Source organism: Abramis brama (genome assembly GCF_963993115.1).
Source record: "Abramis brama genome assembly, chromosome: 16".
NCBI lineage: Eukaryota > Metazoa > Chordata > Actinopteri > Cypriniformes > Leuciscidae > Abramis > Abramis brama.
In genome coordinates this window covers 29,921,039-29,942,348 of record NC_139978.1, presented here as the reverse complement: position 1 = coordinate 29,942,348, position 21,310 = coordinate 29,921,039, and the positions used below count along the sequence as shown (strand labels likewise).

Below are 21,310 nucleotides of genomic sequence, written 5' to 3'. Positions count from 1 at the left end.
CGACAGTGGGTCCTGCAGGTCCAGAGAGACCCGCGGAAGCAGCGAGAGCACTTTTAATGGAAGCTCAGGGACAGAGTGGGATGCGGTTGTGCCGAATCAGCACGTCTTCTCAGCGTTTCTCCAACGCACCCACACAACCTGCCAAAGCACCTCAACTCTCAGCCCATTCCCAAATCTTCAGAAACTAAATGTTCAAAAGCAGCTTATAATATACACACAGCCCAAATGTCTGAGACAACTAATGAAATGGCTTCTATTTCAAATTTCTCTAATTTATGACTTCATTTTTTCATTACAAATGATATAACCAGCATGAGAATTTGAGTGCAAAAAAATAAACATAAATTTCATGATGTCTTAGAATTTGGTTTGTCTTTTGCTTTAATGACAGAAACATGATGATCATGTTATTTAGCATGATTTGAGAATGATCTAATTTGTGTACACTTGATTAGTAACCTAGAAATAGTGCAATATAATAAATATTTCTTCATTGTATTGTGTCATAATATTTCTTTGTTAAAGTTGGCATGAAACAGAATTTGTGATAGTCTTTTCTTCCCTATTGTGACGTATATCAGAGTGAAACGACTTCTCAAACAATTGATTGGATGGTTGGATGTTTGTGGTTTGCTATTGGTTGCTCTCATGTGAGTGACAGGTTGATCCCGCCCTCGTGCCACTAACCACGTCCGACGAGAAGAGACGTCGCTGCAAGAGGGGAGGGGAAGGTATTTTAATTAAAGATTATGGGGCACATGAATAAAAAATGTAAAAAAATGATGATTTACACAGATAAATCATTTAGAATAAATTATGGAAGCTTGTTCCCGCCACTAAATAAAAAATAAAAAAGGTAAATGCGATTTTTATCTCACAATTGTGAGTTTATATCTCTTTATAAAAAATAAAAATAAATCTTTTTTTTTAATTATTTATTACTTCCTTTAATAAATAGTGCAATGTTCCATACAAAAAGAAAACGAAAAAAGAATTTTGATTTTATGGTGACTTTAAAATGTAACACTTACTGTTTATTTCCAGGTTTAAAATGTCAATGTTCAGACTTCTGGACATCACTGTAACATGCTTTTTTTTTTCTTTTCTTTTTTTTGACAATAAGGGTGAAGGAAGAAAATTAAGAAGTTTGTACATTTACAAGATACACTGAGAAAAAAGCATGGACACTATGTTTCACAAATACAGTAAAATTAGGCAAGTTCCTTCATTTTATGTTGTTTTGGCACATTAAAGCAATGTCACACAGGAGAAACCACTTCAGCATACTCACATTTTTTTATGATTAACTATACCTGTCGAATTGACATGATAAATGGAGTTTAAAGTCTGTATATTTACATGGTGCACCGAGAAGCACTTACATCCTTAGGGAGCCAGTAACACAACTCGGCCAGACTCTGATTCAATTTAATTAATGATCAGCTATACTCTGAACAATCATGTTCCTCTGGTGTGCAATATGCACTTGTTTTATTTAGGCTCTAATTAACTTGCCTTCATTTATTTATGATGAATTAAAACTGCTGACTTAGGCGAATGAACATGATTAATAAAGAAGCTGAAAATCCCTACATTTACAGTACATGGTGCCCTACACAAATGCACTACATCAATCAGGAAACGTTCTCTGGAATTCACGCTTTGCTTCTGTAAGCTGTAAACCCCGCCTACTTTGATTTGATTGGCCATCTCAATCATTTTGTCATTGACGAGCGCTGTTAGTTTAGACTAATTTTTTTTATCATTCTAACAACGTACAGGGTGATCCAATTTGGCCATTTCTAATTATTTAATTATTACAACAACAACAACAACAACAACTCAGAACACTCAAGAAACCACGTAGCAACACCCTAGTAACCGCCTATGACACTCAAGAACGAAGCAACATCCTAACAACCACTTATGCACTTGTTTTCAGCCTGGTAAAGTGTTGGCAGTGTCACACCACGTGTCAGGTCGGGAATAGGGACAGATTAGAGGTCTTGACACATTCGGACACACAAACCACGTGAACGAACACAAGGAGCCACACCACTGATCCTTTAAGCGAATTAAACCGGGAACCCTGCGTGTAATGTGAGTGTGTGGTGTTGGATGAAGATTAAAAAGCTGCTGAAGGCAGACACTTTCATTGTCATTAAAAGGGAAATATCACTTATTTGCATTTTATTAATACAACTAAGTATTATTTTATATAGCCTAATAATTATAATAATAATTTTACATTTTCTTTTAAGGTGTCGTAGTTACATTGTAGGCTACTTACTTCCTCAATTAAGTACTGAGCAATATTAATTAACTACATGCACTTACTATAGACTTACGGTTAGGGTTTGGTTTAGGGTTAGTTACTTGTAATTATGCATGATTTACTGCTATTGCAATAAGTAGCCTACATGTAACTGTCACCTTACAATAATGTGTTACCATAATTTATTATAATTTTTATTATTATAACCATTTTGGCATTTCATTTATCAACACGACCATGTATTGTTTTTCTAATCAGAGCATTTAGAAAACTAAATAATATAAAATCTCATTATTTTCTTATGTTTATGCAGAATGTAGGTTATCCTTAAAAAAAAGCATAAAATAAATGAAGACGTCATAATTCTCTTCAAACTCAGAGAAGCGCAATGCAGTCATAATTTTACGCAGGTTCTCGCATATAAAAATGCATTAAGAGGCACCGCTGCTTATGACAGAAGTTTTACTGAGATGAAAGTCACGTACCTTTCTGTTTAACCTTTCGAAATATCCTCAGAAAGTTTTTCTACACAAGCTCATTTCATGTTTGAGCATCTCGAATGGCCTCGCCTCAGAAGTCAGGATTGGAGTGTGTCGTGTCTCCTGGTGACCAATTGGCGCTCGAGTGTTTTTGGTACTTTAGCAAAAGCCTTTTGTCGCGGAGTGTTCATCGATCGTGTATTTCCGTAAAGTTTCCGAACGAAACCGAAGGACTCCTCGTATATTTTCGTAACATTACCGAACTAGGGCGAGTGCCTCATGGAGAGCCTTTTCTGGCCTTGCTACTTAAAAGACATCCAGCAGAGGGCGCGGTTGTCTAGCATTTCTTATCCCATTTGCTCTTACACATTCGACGCATGTCCTAAGTTGAAAAATGTACTTTATTTAATAAATACATACATAATCTTATGTGTGACATTGATATTCAATTAATCTTACACTTTTTAAATTACGTAAATAATTGTTATATATTATAGTAACCTCTACTACATTTCTACTTTGCTATTTGTTATTTATTGCATATTTTCATATTGTTCTGCATTAATAAACGAAAACAAAACTTTACACCGTAAATAACCTTGCTGTAGCTTTAGCTATACTTTCAAAAACAGATCAAACTTAAAATTCAACATTTTATTGAAAATAGAAAAGACAACAAATATGTAGATAAACATAAATGCTGTTATGCACATGAGAAAAACAAAAAAGCATTATCTCATTAACATTAGTTAAAATGCTGAAAATGAATGCCCTATAAAGGTCACTTTTAAATCTTTCCAGTTTTCATACAAAAGGGTAAAAAAACAACATCTGAACAAAACTTATTTGATGTCTATAACAACATAAAATAAATGGAACTTCAATATTTGATCTTGCATAGATAGTTGATTAGTTAGAAATAAGCAGTTGTTATTTGTTTCAAAAATAGTGTGAAAATCACAATAGCCCCAAATGAATCAAATGCAACATAAACATCTAAAGCTACATGAACAGAATTCTTGCATATTTGTACAAATTTGCATAGTGTACCACTGGCACTGTTTTTACTATCACTACTGAATTTAAAATTCCAGTTTCGCTTTGTGATTTAAAATTCCAAATATTATCTTCTTTCACAGAGGCAGTCAGTTGTTTAAAAAATAAAATGAAAAGAATATTTTTAATGGTGTGCAAGTTTAAATATCTGCCACACCTCGGAAACGAGAACTTTCATGGTTTCTGACTTGAAAACAAGCAGTGACCCACAGTTACACCTTGACAATTACAACACGCATTCACAATAAAACACACTTAAGTCAGCTACAGTCATACACAAGGAAACTGACTGCATTGATGTCAATGCAGGTGCAAATTACTCAGTCGGAAAGGATTGTCCAAAGTACATTTCTTTTGCAACAAACTCATGCACCGCTGTAATCAGCTGACCTTGAGGTTAGAACTCACAACCACACCCAAATCACACACAAACAACAGAATGACAATATCTGAATGCTTTATGGCATTTTACAGGCTATATGAAGTCAAGCAGATGTTTCCAGTGAAAGAACATGTTCCAGGAAATGGAAAGACTTTGAAAGGTCCTCGTTTCCAAGGCAACCATCTTTAGGGCTCAGGTTAATCATAAGCACCGGGTGAAGCCAATGTTACAGCAGTTTAGGATTCGGGCAGCTTTGGTCACACAGTCATTTAAAGGCTTCGTCATGGCCGCCCATGATTAGTTAAATGAAAAAATGTCGAAAAAGGAGAGCATTGGTACTGTAGCTTATTACTGACCGCGGTCGTAGATCTTAACTATTCGTTTAATATGGAAAAGCTTGTGGCGCAGTTTGCGACATTGGTGCTTCTTGTTTTGATAATCTGGCATCTAAGCAGAGAGAATAAGGGAAAGAGAGCTCATATTAACATCAAAAAGCAGAGCATCTATTACTATGAATGCAAGTCACATGTTTAGTCATTCTTTAGTTTTATGATCAAGACTCACCCGTTTTAGGTCTTTCAGACGATTATATTCCTCTGCTACAGCCTATAACGTGAGATAAAAAAGAAAGTCACGTATTTGAACAACAGGGAGTTGAACTTTTAATTTAAAATGTTTCAGTCACTCACCTGGTACTTGGACGTTCCCTCATCAAGTGTGTCCAGCTCTCTGCTGAGCTTGTTTAGCTGATCGCTGACGTCATCCATTTCGGCACACAGTTCCTTATAGGTCCTGAGGTCCGAGTCAAACTCTTTCTTATACTCGTGTCGCTGGGCATCAGACGTGATCTCTGGATACAGACTGATTGGGAATGAAACAGAAGGCAGTTAACATGGAAGTACACAGGAACATGGATGTTGTGATGTTACTTGCTGGCTGCCACTTATGGAACATGTATATTCAGCTTTAATGCAGGGCTGCCAACTCTCACGCATTGAGCGTGAGACTCACGCAATTGACACTTTTCACACGCTCTCACGCCACACATCCATTTTCTCACGCACAGAAAAATTGCGGAGCAAAGAGGTACCTACTTTTAATATTAAACTAATTCTCAGCTCTTAGATTTCGTCAATTTTATTACGAAATTCAGACAAAAATACGTTTGGCGCTTGTAAATGTGACGTGACAGATCGCTGAGCGCCTCAGTTCAAGTGCACGTTAACCGATCATCTGTTACTTTTTTATTTAAAGATGCAGTACAACTTACCGAAAGTATACATAATATCGACCAATTAGTGTTTTTAAACCACGGAAAGAGGTCAATATAACAGCAGGAGAACAATTATGTCACATAACGTTACATTTACCTCAGGAAAGCCATTTAATGACCATATCATGTTAACTGAATAGAAAAAATAGCTAGAGGAGATTTTGCTGAGCACTATATTACATATTTATTATACTTTTACTTATGTCATTAAATAATTGTTATTATAACAAAAACTGCATTATATTTAATTTAATTTATTTTTAACCTTTAATAATACCAGCAGATTGGGCCCTCTATGTTTACAGCATTAGGTGAGATTATTTTTCTACATAAAATTTAAAATAAACATGTATCCAAATTAGTCAATATTGAATCAAAATAGGAATCAAATCACAAGAATGGAATTGAAATCTTGAAATTTTTGTCAAGCAATAATAAAAACTGTATCCTACCAGTCATTGTACAATGTAAACATTGTAACATGTTGTCACTAAACTTCATAAAATTCTATTTAGGGGGTCAATAGTTATTTGGTAGTTATTTAATGAACATTTGTCCAAAGAAATGGATAAACAAATACACTTTTTTTTTAACAACAATCCCTTTGGAGCGACCTAGAGTTAAGCATTTTGATCAAGGCAACAATGATGGTATTTAATGGATTAACTGCTGTGGAGTTTGAGCTGACAGCCTTTTATTTGCCACAACGCAGAAAAACACCCACCATTAACAGAGTAAAGGCGCACACATTTACCCTTGCTCAGAGAAATTTTGCCATTTTGCTAATGTTAACTATGCATCACCATTTGCCAAAATTTCACTAATGTAAAATGCTACCATTCACTGAAATTTAGCTTTTGTAAAATTCTACTATTTGACAAGATTTTGCTAAAGAGAAAAATATCAATATTCAAAGAAATTTCGCTCTTCTGAAATAATACCATTCACTGAAATTTCGCTTTTGTAAAATTCCACCAATCAGACATTTTGCTACTGTAAAATATCACCATTCGCCAAATTCGCTACTGTGAAATTCTGCTATTCGCCAAAATTTCCCTTTTGTAAAATTCCACTATTTGCCGAAATTTAGCTAATGTGACATATTTCGCTGAAATTTGCTAAAGTGAAATACCACCATTGGCAGAAATGTTGCTAATATGAAATATCAGTATTTGCTGAAATTGCACAAATTTACTCTCTGAGTAATGTGGCCACCCAAACTTTCATCAAACAAACATTAATATGGCTAGAATTAGCCATAATGCAGTGAATACAATTATTTTATATTGGGTAACACTTTACAAAAAGAGGTTTTTATTTATTAACATTAGTTAACATGAACTAACAATGAAAATAGTTTCTACTTCTACATTTAGTAATCTTAGTTCATGTTTCATGTTCATGTCTCAACATTCACCAATAAATTTTTTTAAGATTAAAAGTTGCATCTGTTAACATCAGTGAACTAAAATGAACATTAAAACTTACATTAACAAATGTCAATAAATGCTGTTAAATGTAAAATGCTAAGAGATTTTCCTTTCATGGTCCAACATGGTCTGTTTTTTTAACTCATCAGAGCAAACCAAACAACACATGTAAACATGCACAACTTTGCAAAAGCCTTTGAGCCTATAACCCAAAATTAGTCTATTATGTTAGCATGTGGACATGCGTGGCAGAGATGATTCTCTCCTAAAAACTTCATTGCGGTGTCCAGGGAATGCATTACTAAAACTGAGCCTACAACAACTCCTCACCGTGCCCATAGATCCTCATCAAAATCGTTGGCCGTCTCTCCTCCCGTCGTGTACTCAGTCTCGTACTGGGACTCGTCCAGCTCAGGGTTCCTCCTGCGTCTCTTGCCCCTGGAGGCGGATGGTTTGCGGATGGTGTCGGTCTGGTCGGAGGGGCTGGAGCTCACTTCTCCTGACGGGGATGTAGAGTGAGATGGGTGGCTGAAAGAGCGCTCAGGGTAACTGTGGGAGGAAAGAACAACGTTACTACTGTATCCGAACAGAGAATATATTCTCAAAATATTATAATCAAAATATTCTTCAGAATACTGTATGACAATCTGAAAAAAGGGGGTTTAAAACTGTGTAGTTATGAGGAAATAAATGAACTGAATGAGGAAATGCATATCAGAAACAAGATTAATGAGAAAGATTCATAAACAAAATATAGGCTATACACATATTTAGGCTATTATACCCTGTTTTTAAATATAGTATTAACAGAAACCTGTTGGCAATATTGTAGTAAAATATTATTTGCTCAATTTATAAGCATTTAAAATATTGAGGAATTCTTTAAATGGCCTCATAAATTGGTGTTCGTGAGGACATTTTAGAAAATATGGCCCTCACAAGTATAGCCAAACCAGTATTTAGCGAAAAAGCTTTTATTATTGTACCTCAATGTGATTTTTTTTGGTGCTTGTTTTTCAATAAATGTTGACTATTTAAAGAAATGAAGAGCCAATCATCTTTTACAAAGACATTGTCTGTTTGTTAAATCTTAACAGGGACTTTTCCAACACAGAAAGACAGAGGCAGACATGGAGGGAGAGACTTAATTTAAAAACAAATTAAAGTGAAAGAACATCTGATTAAAAAATGCAGCTAGTTTGATCTCAGGCCAAGACACATCAAATCTGGTGTAATCTAACCTGACTTCATGAAACTAATGGCCCAGACCATTAGCCAGACTAATGGAGCAGATAACTAATTTAAAAGCACAATAGCACTGCTGACCTAACTTCATCTAGCAAAGGTCACAAAAAAAGAGTCTAAAAATACCACAGCACGGGCTAGTTTTAATCGGTAGTAACTGTACACCATCGTTCCAAAGTTCGGGCTCTTGAGCAGCAAATCAGCATATTAGAATGATTTCTGAAGGATCATGTGACACTGAAGACTGGAGTAATGATGCTGAAAATTCTGCTAAATTCTAATAACATTATCTTATCTAATAAATTGAGCCCCGGTGACCATGAGACTTGTTTAAAAAACATTTTTTCAAAACCCAAACATCTGATCAGTAGTGTATGAAAAACTGGAATGCAATTTCAAATGACTTTAACCTTTAAACAGGCAAGAGTGGAAAATGATCAGCAAATATATCATTTCATGTCACTTTTTCATATCATCTGGACTTTTGGAAATGTTTGATATAGTTTAGATTGTATGAGATGTATCTCCCAAGATATCTTGCCCTATTAGGGTATAAAAAAGTAAAAATCTATGATTTATTTAATGCAAAAAAATATGTAATATGCTAAATATACTGCATGTATGACATGTCTAAGAATCCTAAAATTACGGCATACACATTTCTTGTATGTTTAGTATATAATGTAATTGATGATACAACATATAATTTTCTAAGTAATCCTGAAGACATCATCTACCATGTTCGAGAGAAAAGAAGATAGCAGTCAGGAGGAAAGACAGCTTGTAGGATAAGTGTGCCGAGTAAAGTGTGAGTGCCAAGCAGCATGCAGGTGCTGCCTTGAGAACAAGACCAAAAAAAGTTATGTGCACCCCTGGCAATAATACAATAACCTGTGCAGGGGGCCAAGTTTATCATGAGACACCACTCATTGTCAATACTGTGGATAATCCTTTTTTTTTACCATAATCTGACTACGTAATCTCAGACTCAAAATGCAGTAAATAACATCAGGAGCAACATTTCTTTTTCAACAAAGACAATGTTCACAATTAATGTTAGCAGTTGTTTGGCATTTTTTGCTTAAGAAAGATTAATATATGCCTACTTTCTACAAAGTCAGAATGTCCAGAACTATGGGCGGGCGTGTTGGCTTAAGGTCAAATTGATAAAACGAGAAATGATATGAACCAAGTCATGTAAGCCACATGCTCAAAACAGACTCAGCTATGAAAATGATAACAGGATTGGATGAAAGATTCTTTCTCATGCCTCCTCCAAGAGAATAAATAGTATGTATCCTGTGGTACATGTTACCTGTTTAAGGGTTAAGCAATAAAGTTAGCGGCACAATTTCCTTAGCAGGGTCATGCAATATTGCCTGTTTACATGGAGCTCAGCATTAAATTCTCCAGCTAGGCCAGGGCCGGCCCGGATCACTCACCCGATAATATTGTGGGTCTCAGAGCTAAAGACGCTGCCTGTCTTTAGGGGGATGGAGCCGACACTGGGGGCAGAAACCAGAACAGGAGCCATCTTCTCTGAAAACACAATGGATGCCTCCTGCACGCTCTGTCCATCCTGTACACGGTTGACCTGAAAAAGGAACAAACTTCCTGTTTAGTACAAGTCTGCAAACTTCGATACATATCTGAACAGAGAGTCTGACGTGCGTAAAACCAGGAAGCGACATTTTTTCAGATAATGTTTTCAACATTAAGATTGTTAAGATTAACATGAATATTTCTACATACAGTACAAGGTCATTAAGCAGATGCTCTTATCCAAAGTGGCTAAATAAAATAAATAAATAAAGATCAGTTTTAGAAGATGAATTTAGAAGTATTCAGTGTCACATGATCCTTCAGAAATCATTCTAATATGCTGATTTTGCATTATTATCAATGTTGAAAACAGGTGTGCGGCTTAATATTTTTGTGGAAAACGATGCATTTTTTTTTGGGGGGGGGGGGGGATTCTTTGATGTATAAAGTTCAAAAGAAAAGCATTTGAAATAGAAATCTTTTGTAACATTATTAATGTCTTTACTGTCACTTTTGATCAATTTAATGCATCTTTTCTGTTAAAAATCTGTAAAGTTAAAAAGGAAAAGTTACTTAAAATAAATAAATAAAGATCAGTTTTATTTGTATAAGCGTATGCCTACCTATAAGGATGTTATGTATATTGCTATAATGTAAAACTCAATTATTAATTCAGAAATCTGCCTTGAATGCAGTTTTTTAAAACTGAATTCTGTGCAGAACATTATACAAACACAAACCATTTTGGATCCATTGTTCAGACTTTATTTTCCTTCTGCTAACGTACAGGAAAGTCCGCAGCGAATAAGAAGTAAAAGTGCTTCCTGTTTAAGTTTGATTTCAGAGGATGTTCTCGACATGTACCTTTTGTGACAAACACACAATGCCAATAGTTATGACTTCTGGTACAATATGAGTGTCAAAAAAACTCCTTATTTATAATATTTGTTTCTAAAATACAAAGGTGTAAAAAGGAGTGGATATGTGAATATAAGGAAAAACTTTTCCAAACAGTACACTGCTATAACAATGAAAGCAGGTGTATGTGTCGGAGGGATTGTTTGTCTTGTTCTGGAGAGGTTGTATGTGAATGTATGTTTGTGTGTGTTTGGAGGGAGGACGCAGCAGGAAAGAGGGTGGAGGAGCGTTTCCTTGCAGCTGGGGAGAATGGGAAAAGCCACTGTATAGAAGAGCCCAAGTCATCCAGGAATTCCAACAATGCTTTCCCTGCATGAGCTACTGCAACGACTGATCCGTGATCACGCTACATAAGCAGGGAAAGAATGCTTGAGAAAAAAAGAGGGTCGTTTCATGCTCGTGACCTCCTTTCGCACCAGAAAAAAAGTGAAGGAGAGATAGAAAGGCAAGGAGGGAAAGGTATTCAAAGGGAGTGTGTGGAACGCTGTCAGATCTCATAGATCTACTGAAAGCACCAGGGCAGAGAGAGAGGCAGACCAGTCTCATGATGGTAGTAATTATGTTTCCAATGGACTTGGAACGGAGCCTCAACTAGCAGCTACAGGTTCATTAACAACCTGCAGACTGGACGAAAGATTTATTGCTTAGAAGTTGCTCATTTATAGCTCAGGAGGATTTTCAGTTATAGCGTGTAGCAACTTTGTTTCAGACATTTCTCCTAAAATTCAAACAATAATAAGTAAAATAGAAACAAATGAGGCTATTTTAGCCTGCGTTAAGAGTATAGAGCTTTAGAATTATGGATGGTTTTGGAAATGTAATGAGAAAAGTTTAAATTTATACTGAGATCTCAGACTTTTTATTGCAGACTTTGGTATTTTGGTAAATCTGAGCAGTGAGCACAGTGTGATCTCTTCTGAAATGCTAAAGGAGGCACATTTTTCTAGGGTCTCGAGAGACAATCTGAGGAGCCATTAGCTCTTCATTTAATCTGTCTAGGAAAAACAATTAAAGATGCCACATTACGCCCTTTTGGGGTCTCCTAGAAAAGGTTTTCATGCTTAAATGTTATATTTGACGTTGCTTCATCTGGACTGTGTTTGTCAAAAGCATCGTGAGCTAAGTTGATCGAAGGGTGACAAAGGTTCTTCTATCTACTTAGGGTATGTTTACACAACAACGATGTACTAAAAGTGAAGAGTTTATTTTTTTTGCGTTTTCAGCAAAGGACGACAAGGTTGTCAAAACAATCCCTTTTCACACAAATCACCAAAAACGACTAAAAACACTGTATTATTCATGCCAGGCCAGTAGTTGGCGATGTCACTTTGTAAAGAAACACTACACACCTATAGACTGAACACGTGATGCGCATTACGTCACCGCTTTCATACATTTGCGTTTTACACGAAGACAATAACGGTCGGAATCGTTATCAAAAACTTGCACTTTGAATGTCGTTTTCAAAATTTTGCATTTTCAGACCCCCAAAACGCTGTTGTTGTGAACGCCCATAATGCATAAAAAGTTTTCCGTTTTTAGTTGAAAACAGTGTTGTGTAAATGTACCCTTAGGCTTACAATGCTTTTGGGAAATGCATCCCTGTTTATTTCCTGTCTCTATGAAAACCTGACTTCCGGAAAGCACATTGTGCTCTGATTGGTCGGCTGGACCAGTGTGTTGTGATTGGTCAACCGCTTTGAATATTTTTCTGAAATGTTCCGCCCCTTGGCCCTTGCCATAACTGTGGGTTTCAGCACACTACTATCGCAACTCAACCTGCGTATGCCTTAGATGGGAATTATTTAATTGAGGAATATTGTGATGTGTACGTTCCTGGAAGAAAACTCAAGACTGCAATCAAGGTGTTTCAGGGAGTTCAAACACAGTGCTTACTGATGTAGAGAATAACTCCCTTAGGAGTGACATTGTGCTTTGTAACATTGCAGACATTCTTCAAACAGCAACATTATACACTAAAGAAAGATGAAAATGTAAGAAAGCATAATAGGTCCTTTTTAAGATCCCATTTGTTATTTTTCTTCGCTATGATGAGCTTTGTTCTCACAGTAATAAGATTTTATTTAATTTGATGACAATTAAATTAAAGTAAAAAAAAGCCTGTTTTTTAAATGACCTTTATTGCTTGAATTGCTCCTCTTTTTCAAGAGTCACAATGAGTAATGCAATGTTAATGTGTGATGCACACATACACAAAACATGACTAATGTTCTTTTACACAGCACAAAATGTACTGTATCACTGAAACACACCGTTCTGTAACACAAATACAATCATAGATACAATGCAAACATGCGTTACTATTGTCAAGTGTCAGTTGATGTTTGGGAGTTTCAGTTTGTGTTTTGATTGGTTCCTGTTTTCCTTTGTTCTTTTCCCACCTTTGTTTCTACGGTTACTATCATTATGAGTTCATTTGCCCCAGCTGTGTATGATTAGTTATCTCGTTTCTGCTTGCTATTTAAGATGCACCCCTTCTTTCAGTCTTTGTCCGATCTCCGTTGTGTGTACGTGTGTTTTCCCTGCCTGTCAGCTTGTTCCAGATCACTATTATTAAAGTTTGAGTTTGCATCTATAATCAGAGTCTTCAGTCTGTTACTGAGGAAACCACATTGTGACAACTATATTCTGGCTAGTATGATATATTTTGCTATTTTTAAAATAATCAGCATTAGATGATAACAAGTCTCGCATAGCTGATTAACAGTTTTGTTAGTTACAGGACTTACAATGTAAATGAGTATTCATCCAATTTCAGAAATCTTTGACAGAAAAAAATGGCAAAAAATATGTACATGAATAAATAAGATTTAGCTACTTTACATCTATTATTTTTCATCCATTTTAAATATTTTTATAAATATGTTTTCAATCTAGATAGATTGCATTTACCCAAAATGTATTTTAAGATTGTAAATGTATGTTCCTGCTACTCCTTGAAGTATATTTTGGAATGTATTTTGGAATTTCAAGGTTTAAACGAAATATATTTTTAATTTAAAACTGCCACACTCTTTAAATATCTCCATCAATATTGGCCATTAAAAATACTTCTAATAAATATGTGTATACGTCAACATTTCATTTATTCAATGAATTGCAAACAAATATACTAATTCAAGTATGCTTCCAAACCGTCTGGGTATTACAAACGTTTAACAGTCCACAGTCCCAAGAAGTTAAAAGCTACTCGACTCTTTCAGTTTGGTTAATGATCAATCACAGCGAAACTAGGCTGGTCGTTAACAAACAGACCGTATCAGCGATTCATTCAACCTCGTGACTGAATTATCACCAGTGTCGCACAGGCCACTGAAACTATTAAAGGCTTCAAAACACCTTTAAACCGCTCCCATACCTAAACAAAAGGTCTTGGTTGACTATGACAAACAATTTAGCAGAATTAAACCGCTTGTCCTATGTATGATCACAGGGATGCTAGAGCCTATAACATGCACATTGAAATGTATTGGATACTGTTTGCTTTAAGTTTAGAGACTAGCAATAAGCCTGACACTAGCCTTTCATTTTCATCAGCTTAGGCAAGACACTTCATGCCACTTTGATCTGGGTGTGCCATTTAATTAGTGACCATGTGATTCTTCGTTCATGCAGCACGTCTCAGCCTAGAAGACTAAGTGGTAATATGGAAACTCACCCAATCCTCCACATCTCTGCCCTCGGTTCCTCCCATCAGTGGTCGGTCCCAGTAGATGTTTGGCTTCCCGTAGTGCCAGATTTTACTTCTAGTTCTATAGGAGAAGAAGGCTGCCACAGCCAGTGCCACCACAACCATGAACCCACAAACCATTGCAACTGCCTGAGAAAGATGAAATTGTATCGTTAAGTCCAATGCATACAGAAATGTTTTTATCATACTAAGCTAACATAATGGTAACACTTTACAATAAGGTTTCATTTGTTAACATAAGTCAATGTATTAACTAACATGAACTAACCATGAGCAATACATTTGTTACTGTATTTGTTAATCTTTGTTAAAGGGATACTCCACTTTTTTTGGAAATAGGCTCATTTTACAACTCCCCCAGAGTTAAACAGTTGAGTCTTACCGTTTTCTAAACCATTCAGCCGATCTCCGGGTCTGGCGGTACCACTTTTAGCATAGCTTAGCATAGATCATTGAATCGGACAGGACCATTAGCATCTCTCTCAAAAAAATGACCAAAGAGTTTCGATATTTTTCCTATTTAAAACTTGACTCTTCTGTAGTTACATTGTGTACTAAGACCGACGAAAAATGAAAAGTTGCGATTTTCTAGGCTGATATGGCTAGGAACTATACTCTCTTTCCTGCGTAATAATCAAGAAACTTTGCTGCCGTACCATGAGTCCAGCAGGCGTAATGATATGACGCAGCGCCTGAAAATAGTCCCCAGCTCGGTAACTTCCAACGTGACCGGGACTAAGTTTGTCTAACCTATTAGACCTATTTTCAGGCGCTGCGTCATATCATTACGCCTGCTGCACTCATGGTACGGCAGCAAAGTTTCTTGATTTAACTCTGGGGGAATGAGCCTATTTCCAAAAAAAGTGGAGTATCCCTTTAACGTTACTTAATAAAAATACAGTTGATCATTGTTTGTTCAAATTAGTTCACAGTGCATTAGCTAATGTTAAAATACAACTTTTGATTTTAATAATGTTGTTAGCAAATGTTGAAATTAACATTAACATAGATTAGTAAATTCTGTAGAAGTGCTTATTATTCATTATTAGTTCATGTTAACTAATGAGGTTAACTAATGTTAACTAATGAAACCTTATTGTAAAGTGTTATCATAATAATTTAGTATACTACAAGTATTATCTTTATAATTATCTCCCTCTTATAATTAAATATTCTATATTAAAATGATAGTTCTGGGTTATTAACAACTACATATTATACACAATTATTTTGACTCTTCACTGAATAAATTTGTTTCTTAGCTTGCAAAAATGAACAGAAAAAGTGTTTACAGTAATGCACTCACAATAGAAGCCCAATAATATTTTTAAAGCATTTGGATTTTCCATTAAAATGTACGTTTTATTTATTTGAGGTGTAACTGTTCTCAAACAAAATAGTTGTTTTGAGGAAAGACTACTTTTATTTATGGTTATACTTACAAAATACACTGAAAAAAAATGTGCTATATTAAACAACTAAATTAATCGTTTTAAGAAATAAATCTATTTATTTAATAAATTAATTCTATCTATTCCATTTTGTATCATTAAAGTTCGCACACAAAAAAAAAAGTGTCATCCCAAATCCTCTATACTTTAATTTCGCAAACAATTAGGCAAGTTTGAGCTTCCATTTACCATATTTGATGTGCTCTATGTATGTGCGTTGACCAATGTTTATATGTGAATAAAAGCCTAAATTAACTTCTCATCATATAAAGTGATCGTCTCTCTTCAGAAGAGTTTTGTTTACATGGACTTTCAAATCTGGCAGGTTTCATAAAAAATATCTTCATTTCTGTTTTGAAGATGAACGAAAGGCTTATGGGTTTGGAACGACATGAGGGTGAGTGAATGATAACAGAAATACTATTTAACATCACTAAATCAACCTAAATACACTGAGAAAAAAATTTAGATGCACTTTTCACAAATTGCAAGTAAATTTCATAATTAATTACAAAAAATCGGCAAGTAGCATTGAATTAAACATGAAATTTTTAAGTAGAAAGACTGAAACTTCAAACTTTGAAAAATATTTTTTTACAGTGTACTACAGATTGCTCTTCAAAATGCAATGTTAGGGCTTGATCAGGCTTCCATTGTAGGTGTACATGCACTTCCTGTCAGATTTTACACAATAAGGGACAAGTTATGGTCTGTTGTAATCCTTTGATTGTAGACTATAAAGAAAACACAAATTAAATAAAGACATTTCCAAACATCCTGTAACTTTAAATAGTACCTCCTGAGGGTCCACGTAGCAGTAGTGGTACAAGTACTGGTTATAGACAGGAAAGCCGGCCCCCATTCCTGTCACACTGCTTCCGTAGAGGTTCTGACACATCATAATCATGGGGTTGTAGTACGAGCTGGTGGAGCTTTGGGCCATTGGGTTCACTCCTACAATGTACACAATGTTTATAATGCCCTGAATCACTGCCATTATAGAACTGACAATAAGAACCACCAGATAGAACTTCCTGCTGCGGAACGTGTTTGTTTTGGAGAAGCTGGCTGCAAAGAATCCTAAAGCGATGATGAAGTTTATGGCTGCGACGGCGATCATGCTGGTCTTTGCCGAGTAAGGGGTCGGGTAAGAATTGTAGCTTCCGTAACCATATCCACCACTTCCATATCCACCACTTCCATATCCGTAGCTTCCGTATCCGTACCCACCTCCATATCCAGAATATCCAGATCCGTAACCTAATCCGTACTGCATGTCCCAAACCAGAGTCGAGGCCACGCAGGCGAAGATTCCTAGACAGAGGATTATAACCGTCCCTATCATAATCTTTACAATTCCCGGAGGGGAGAACCACTTGTAGAAATGCTGTGGTACCTCCTCGCCAATATAGTAGGATCCTGGGGGTGGAGGGTAGGGATCAAATTCACTCCGTGGGTCATGGAAGCTACCCGGTGGTCCAAAGCCATTGGAAGGGGGAGTGTACATCGGGGGACTATCGTAGGGTTGTTTCTCAAACATCTCTCAATGATGACCAATGACTTGCTAAAAGAAGCAATTGAAAGTGTCAATATGAATAGCATCACTCAGGTATTGCAAGCAAACAGATTTTCAGATTTTCTGTTTGCTTGCAGAAATTATTGATTAAATTAATATTAGGTTATTAATTTACTGTTTAAGACAAAAATGAAGACATAAAAACACCATAAAAGGCCCAATTCAAACAATGCACCATATTCCAGTCTAAGGCATACAATAGCTTTGTGTAAAGAACAGATTGAAATTTAAGTAATTATTAACTGAAAAGATAAAATAAATCATTTTATAAATAAATCATTTTATAATATCTGACAACTTAAATTATATTTAATTATATTATTATTTTATAAATTATATGAAGTTACATTACACAAGAACGTACTAAAGTTTGGGGCCAGTATGATTTTTTTAAATGTTTTTTTTTTTTTTTATGCTCACCAAGGCTGCATTTATTTCTTTATTGACCAATAATACAGTAAAAATTGCAATATTGTTTAATGTTAATACAATTTAAAATAACTGTTTTCTATTTAAATATATATTAAAATGTAATTTATTCCTGTGATGCAAAGCTGAATTTTCAGCATCATTACTTCAGTCTTCAGTGTCACATGATCCTTCAGAAATCATTCTAATATGCTGATTTGCTCAAGACAAATTTCTTGTTAAAACATTTGTGCAGTTCAAAAGTTCAAAAGAACAATTTATTTGACAGAAATGTTTTATAACATTGATCAAATTAATGCTGAATATAATATATCATCCTTGCTGAATATAATTCTTATTATTTTTGACAGAAATGACAGACATGGTCACTTTGGACAGTAATTATCCTATTGTGTACTCTGGAAAAAATGACAAATAACCGAATACAGGTTTGAAACCAAACGAGTGTGAGTAAACAATGACAGAATTATCATTTATAGGTGAACTGTCCCTTTAAATGTCTTTGGTCAGCACGTCGTCAGTGACATCAATTAATGGACAGGCCAAAATGACGTTACCCAAAACCACAAGCCGTGAAATCACTGTGCTGAAATAACTGTGCTGTTTATCAGTGTGAGGTAACAACAGAGAGTAGAGTGGAGACATCGGCACCAGGGATCAGAGTCTGTCCACACAATGCCAGTGTTTACAGGCCTGACCGTGGGAGTTCAACTCAATCTCAACCATTGTCCAGCACTGACTTTGAAATGCACAGATTTCAATTCCTGCCAAATATGCCGTTTGTTTAATTTCAGATCATATGGTCTAGGCATGAGGTCACAAACAGGGCAAAACTAGACAAAACAGGACTTACAATATGTCTAATAATCGGAGGTTATATTATATTATGGTCGAATGTTAGTTGTAGTTTCATGTAACCATAGATAGATACATATTTCTAATTAAATACAGCGCAATCTACTGTGAGATATTTTGCGTTCGAAAAAATACTCTTACTCAAATACTCAGTTTTAATATAACACAACAACTTCTTGCTATACCTTTTGTTTTATTTGTAGATGTGATATGAAAGTCCTTGTATTGTTTTCTAAATGTATAATGCCTTATGTTATAAATTGTAATGTCATGATTTTACTGACTTCAATATAATATATTTATAATTTATTTAAATGGTTAGTTCACACAAAAATGAAAGTTCTGTTATTAATTACTCACCCTCATGTCGTTCCAAACCCGTAAGACTTTCGTTCATCTTCGAAACACAAATGAAGATCTTTTTAATGAAATCTGAGAGATTTCTGTCCCTCCATTGACAGCAACTGACACTTTGACGCTTCATAAAGTTCATAAAGAGGTTGTAAAACCATATGAATTGAGCGGTTTAGTCCAGACTCGATCACTTTATAAGATGAGCAGATTGAATTTAAGCTTTTATTCACATATAAACATTCAATGATCAGCGAACAGTTTTATCTCTTTATGAACATTTTAAAGCTTCGAAGTGGTAGTTGTGTAGCTGTCAATGAAGGGACAGATCTCTCAGATTTCATCAAAAAGATCTTCATTTGTGTTTCGAAGATGAACGAAAGTCTTACGGGTTTGGAACAACATGGGTGAGTGATTAATAACAGAACTTTAATTTTTGGGTAAACTACCCCTTTAAAAGTCTTCTGTCTTAGTATCTCCTGTAGTGTGGAAAACAACAGAAGAAAGCATACAACACTTTCAGAACTTGGCAAAGGCCTAGATAAGCCATTTTGTTTGCCTGGTTACTATGTGTTCACCTACTACCCAGCCTCCCCCAACTTCTCTCCTTTGTTATAGCAAAAAGTCAAGGCTGCACTCTGTCTGCGCATGGTTACCATGGTAATAAAGGCCTGAGGTAAAAAAAGAGAGGTTTGGAAAGAAAAACACAAGAGCTTCAGTGTCTGAGAGGGGGTGCCTACGCAGGCACATACAGTTGTAAGGATCAGGTGTCCTCAAGAGAATCCTTTCTTATTTACCATCCCGGCACAGGTTTGATTTAATGATTCATTAATGGATCTTTTGAATGTCCAACAACAGGTGAGAGGGTTAAAAAAAAGAGGGGTTTTTTTTTTAGGCTGAAACTGCGGTCTTAGCCTACATAAAAACTATAACAGTGCCATGGTAAAGTGATTGTATATATACACAATAGTAAGTACATGGTAGTACAAGTTGGGTTTTTTTTTTTTTTTTGTTTTTTAAATACTACCACATGACATGGCCAAAAAACATGATATTACTGTAGAATGATACTATGGTATAAAAGTAAAAAACAACATGGTACATGAGTCAAAAAAAGTATGGTATTACCATAATTTAATGCTCAAACGTAATAGTACCATAGTAACGTTATTTTTGAAGCAGATAATGATGTATGAACTCCAGACACACAAAAAGTAGGAGCAAAAATCACAAAACCTCTTTGCTTCTCGTCGTGAAACTGCTGCATGTCTATAACACCCTACAGTTAGTTTCATTTAATTGAGACAACAACAGTTTTATAATTTTATAAAAAGCTTTTATAAATAGCTCAATATTTATATTATATTTTAAAATCTTAACCATAAAGATAATTTTTTAAGCATATGCCTATCTAAAATCTAAAATAAACAAAGAAAAACATTGTTTACCTTTTTGAATCTGTCTTCTGATGAAAATATATTTTTATTATTATCCCAGATTATTCTTCTTCGTCTTCAAATTCAGTTCTTAGCTGCTGTTGACGTCTATAATATAAAAAAAGGTTCAGCAGGTGAAAGGAAAGGTGTTGGTCGAGAGTTCTCCTCTCTCTCTCTCGGTTAAATCTCTCGGGTCCACCTGCGCCTGCACGCAGTGAAGCACATCTTTATTTGTCTCTCTGTGTCAGAGGTCTGATTGTTTGGACTCACCAGTCCTGAGCCCCCTGAAAAAGATGTGGGTGGAAATGCATGAACGGCTGTGAAAATAAACTTCCTTGAGAACAAGAAGTTTACTCGATATAATCTAGGGACGTGACAGTTAGCCAGACCACGTTTAATCCCATTGGACAAAAACCGCGAGGGCGGGTCATTCCTGTCATGAAGTATTTCAACATTTCCTCCTTATGGATTAAAAAAACAACGACGACAACAACAAAAACACCCAGTTTATTTTTTCATTTGGATCGAAATTATCTTAGTTTTATATTATCACAATTAAGTGAACAAAGTTTTTTTTTTTCTTAGATAATTTCACTGTTCGAGCAGGTGTTGAATTTTTCCACCCACGTAGGCTACGTGAAGTGTTAAAAACTAACGCGAAAACTATTATTTTTAAACAAATATTCCATTAGTTTCTTTTTTTTTTCTTTTTTTTTTTGGTATGTTTGTTCCACTACCTTCCGAGAAGTGATATCATTTGTTGAGCGAAAGCAAGTGCAAAACATCACAAAGAAAAACATCAAGGCCTATGATTTAATAAAAGAATCATGAACACATTATGTCCCGTCTGATAAAATTATAGAAACTGGTATGATATTATCAACAATTTAAAAGTTAAAT

At 35.3% G+C, this 21,310-nt stretch overlaps 2 protein-coding genes across 3 annotated transcripts in view; both read right to left on the bottom strand.

The window, feature by feature from the left end:
- The window catches only part of LOC311098359 (butyrophilin subfamily 1 member A1), a 15,748-nt gene extending 12,767 nt beyond the window's left edge, over positions 1 to 2,981 (bottom strand). The window contains exon 1 of the mRNA XM_084138516.1: positions 2,718 to 2,981. The gene's annotated coding sequence lies outside the window, so the exon portion shown is untranslated. The remainder of the gene's footprint in view (positions 1 to 2,717) is intronic.
- A 412-nt stretch (positions 2,982 to 3,393) lies between these two features.
- LOC311065916 (occludin) lies at positions 3,394 to 20,753 on the bottom strand. Of its 2 annotated transcripts, XM_084086769.1 has the most exons (9): positions 20,423 to 20,731; positions 17,160 to 17,327; positions 16,560 to 17,077; positions 14,280 to 14,441; positions 9,583 to 9,734; positions 7,226 to 7,444; positions 4,882 to 5,053; positions 4,757 to 4,798; positions 3,394 to 4,639 (listed from the first exon to the last, which is right to left on the bottom strand). In XM_084086769.1, exons 3-9 carry the CDS (start codon positions 17,037 to 17,039, stop codon positions 4,541 to 4,543), a joined length of 1,326 nt encoding a protein of 441 aa, XP_083942895.1. In that variant the 5' UTR covers positions 17,040 to 17,077; positions 17,160 to 17,327; positions 20,423 to 20,731; the 3' UTR covers positions 3,394 to 4,540. The 2 variants fall into 2 exon arrangements, with proteins under 2 accessions (XP_083942895.1, XP_083942894.1); XM_084086768.1 differs by having other exon boundaries at positions 16,560 to 17,327; positions 20,423 to 20,753.
- Between the last annotated feature and the right edge of the window lie 557 nt (positions 20,754 to 21,310).

What these genes read in the sequence shown, in the direction of transcription:
- LOC311065916 (XM_084086768.1), bottom strand. Translation starts at nt 17,303, where the DNA reads ATGTTTGAGAAACAACCCTACGATAGTCCCCCGATGTACACTCCCCCT. An exon ending in GCTACGTGGACCCTCAGGAG is followed by an intron (nt 14,442 to 16,559) that starts GTACTATTTAAA and finishes CATCTTTCTCAG; the next exon opens with GCAGTTGCAATGGTTTGTGG. An exon ending in GATGAGGATCTATGGGCACG is followed by an intron (nt 5,054 to 7,225) that starts GTGAGGAGTTGT and finishes ATTCCCAATCAG; the next exon opens with TCTGTATCCAGAGATCACGT.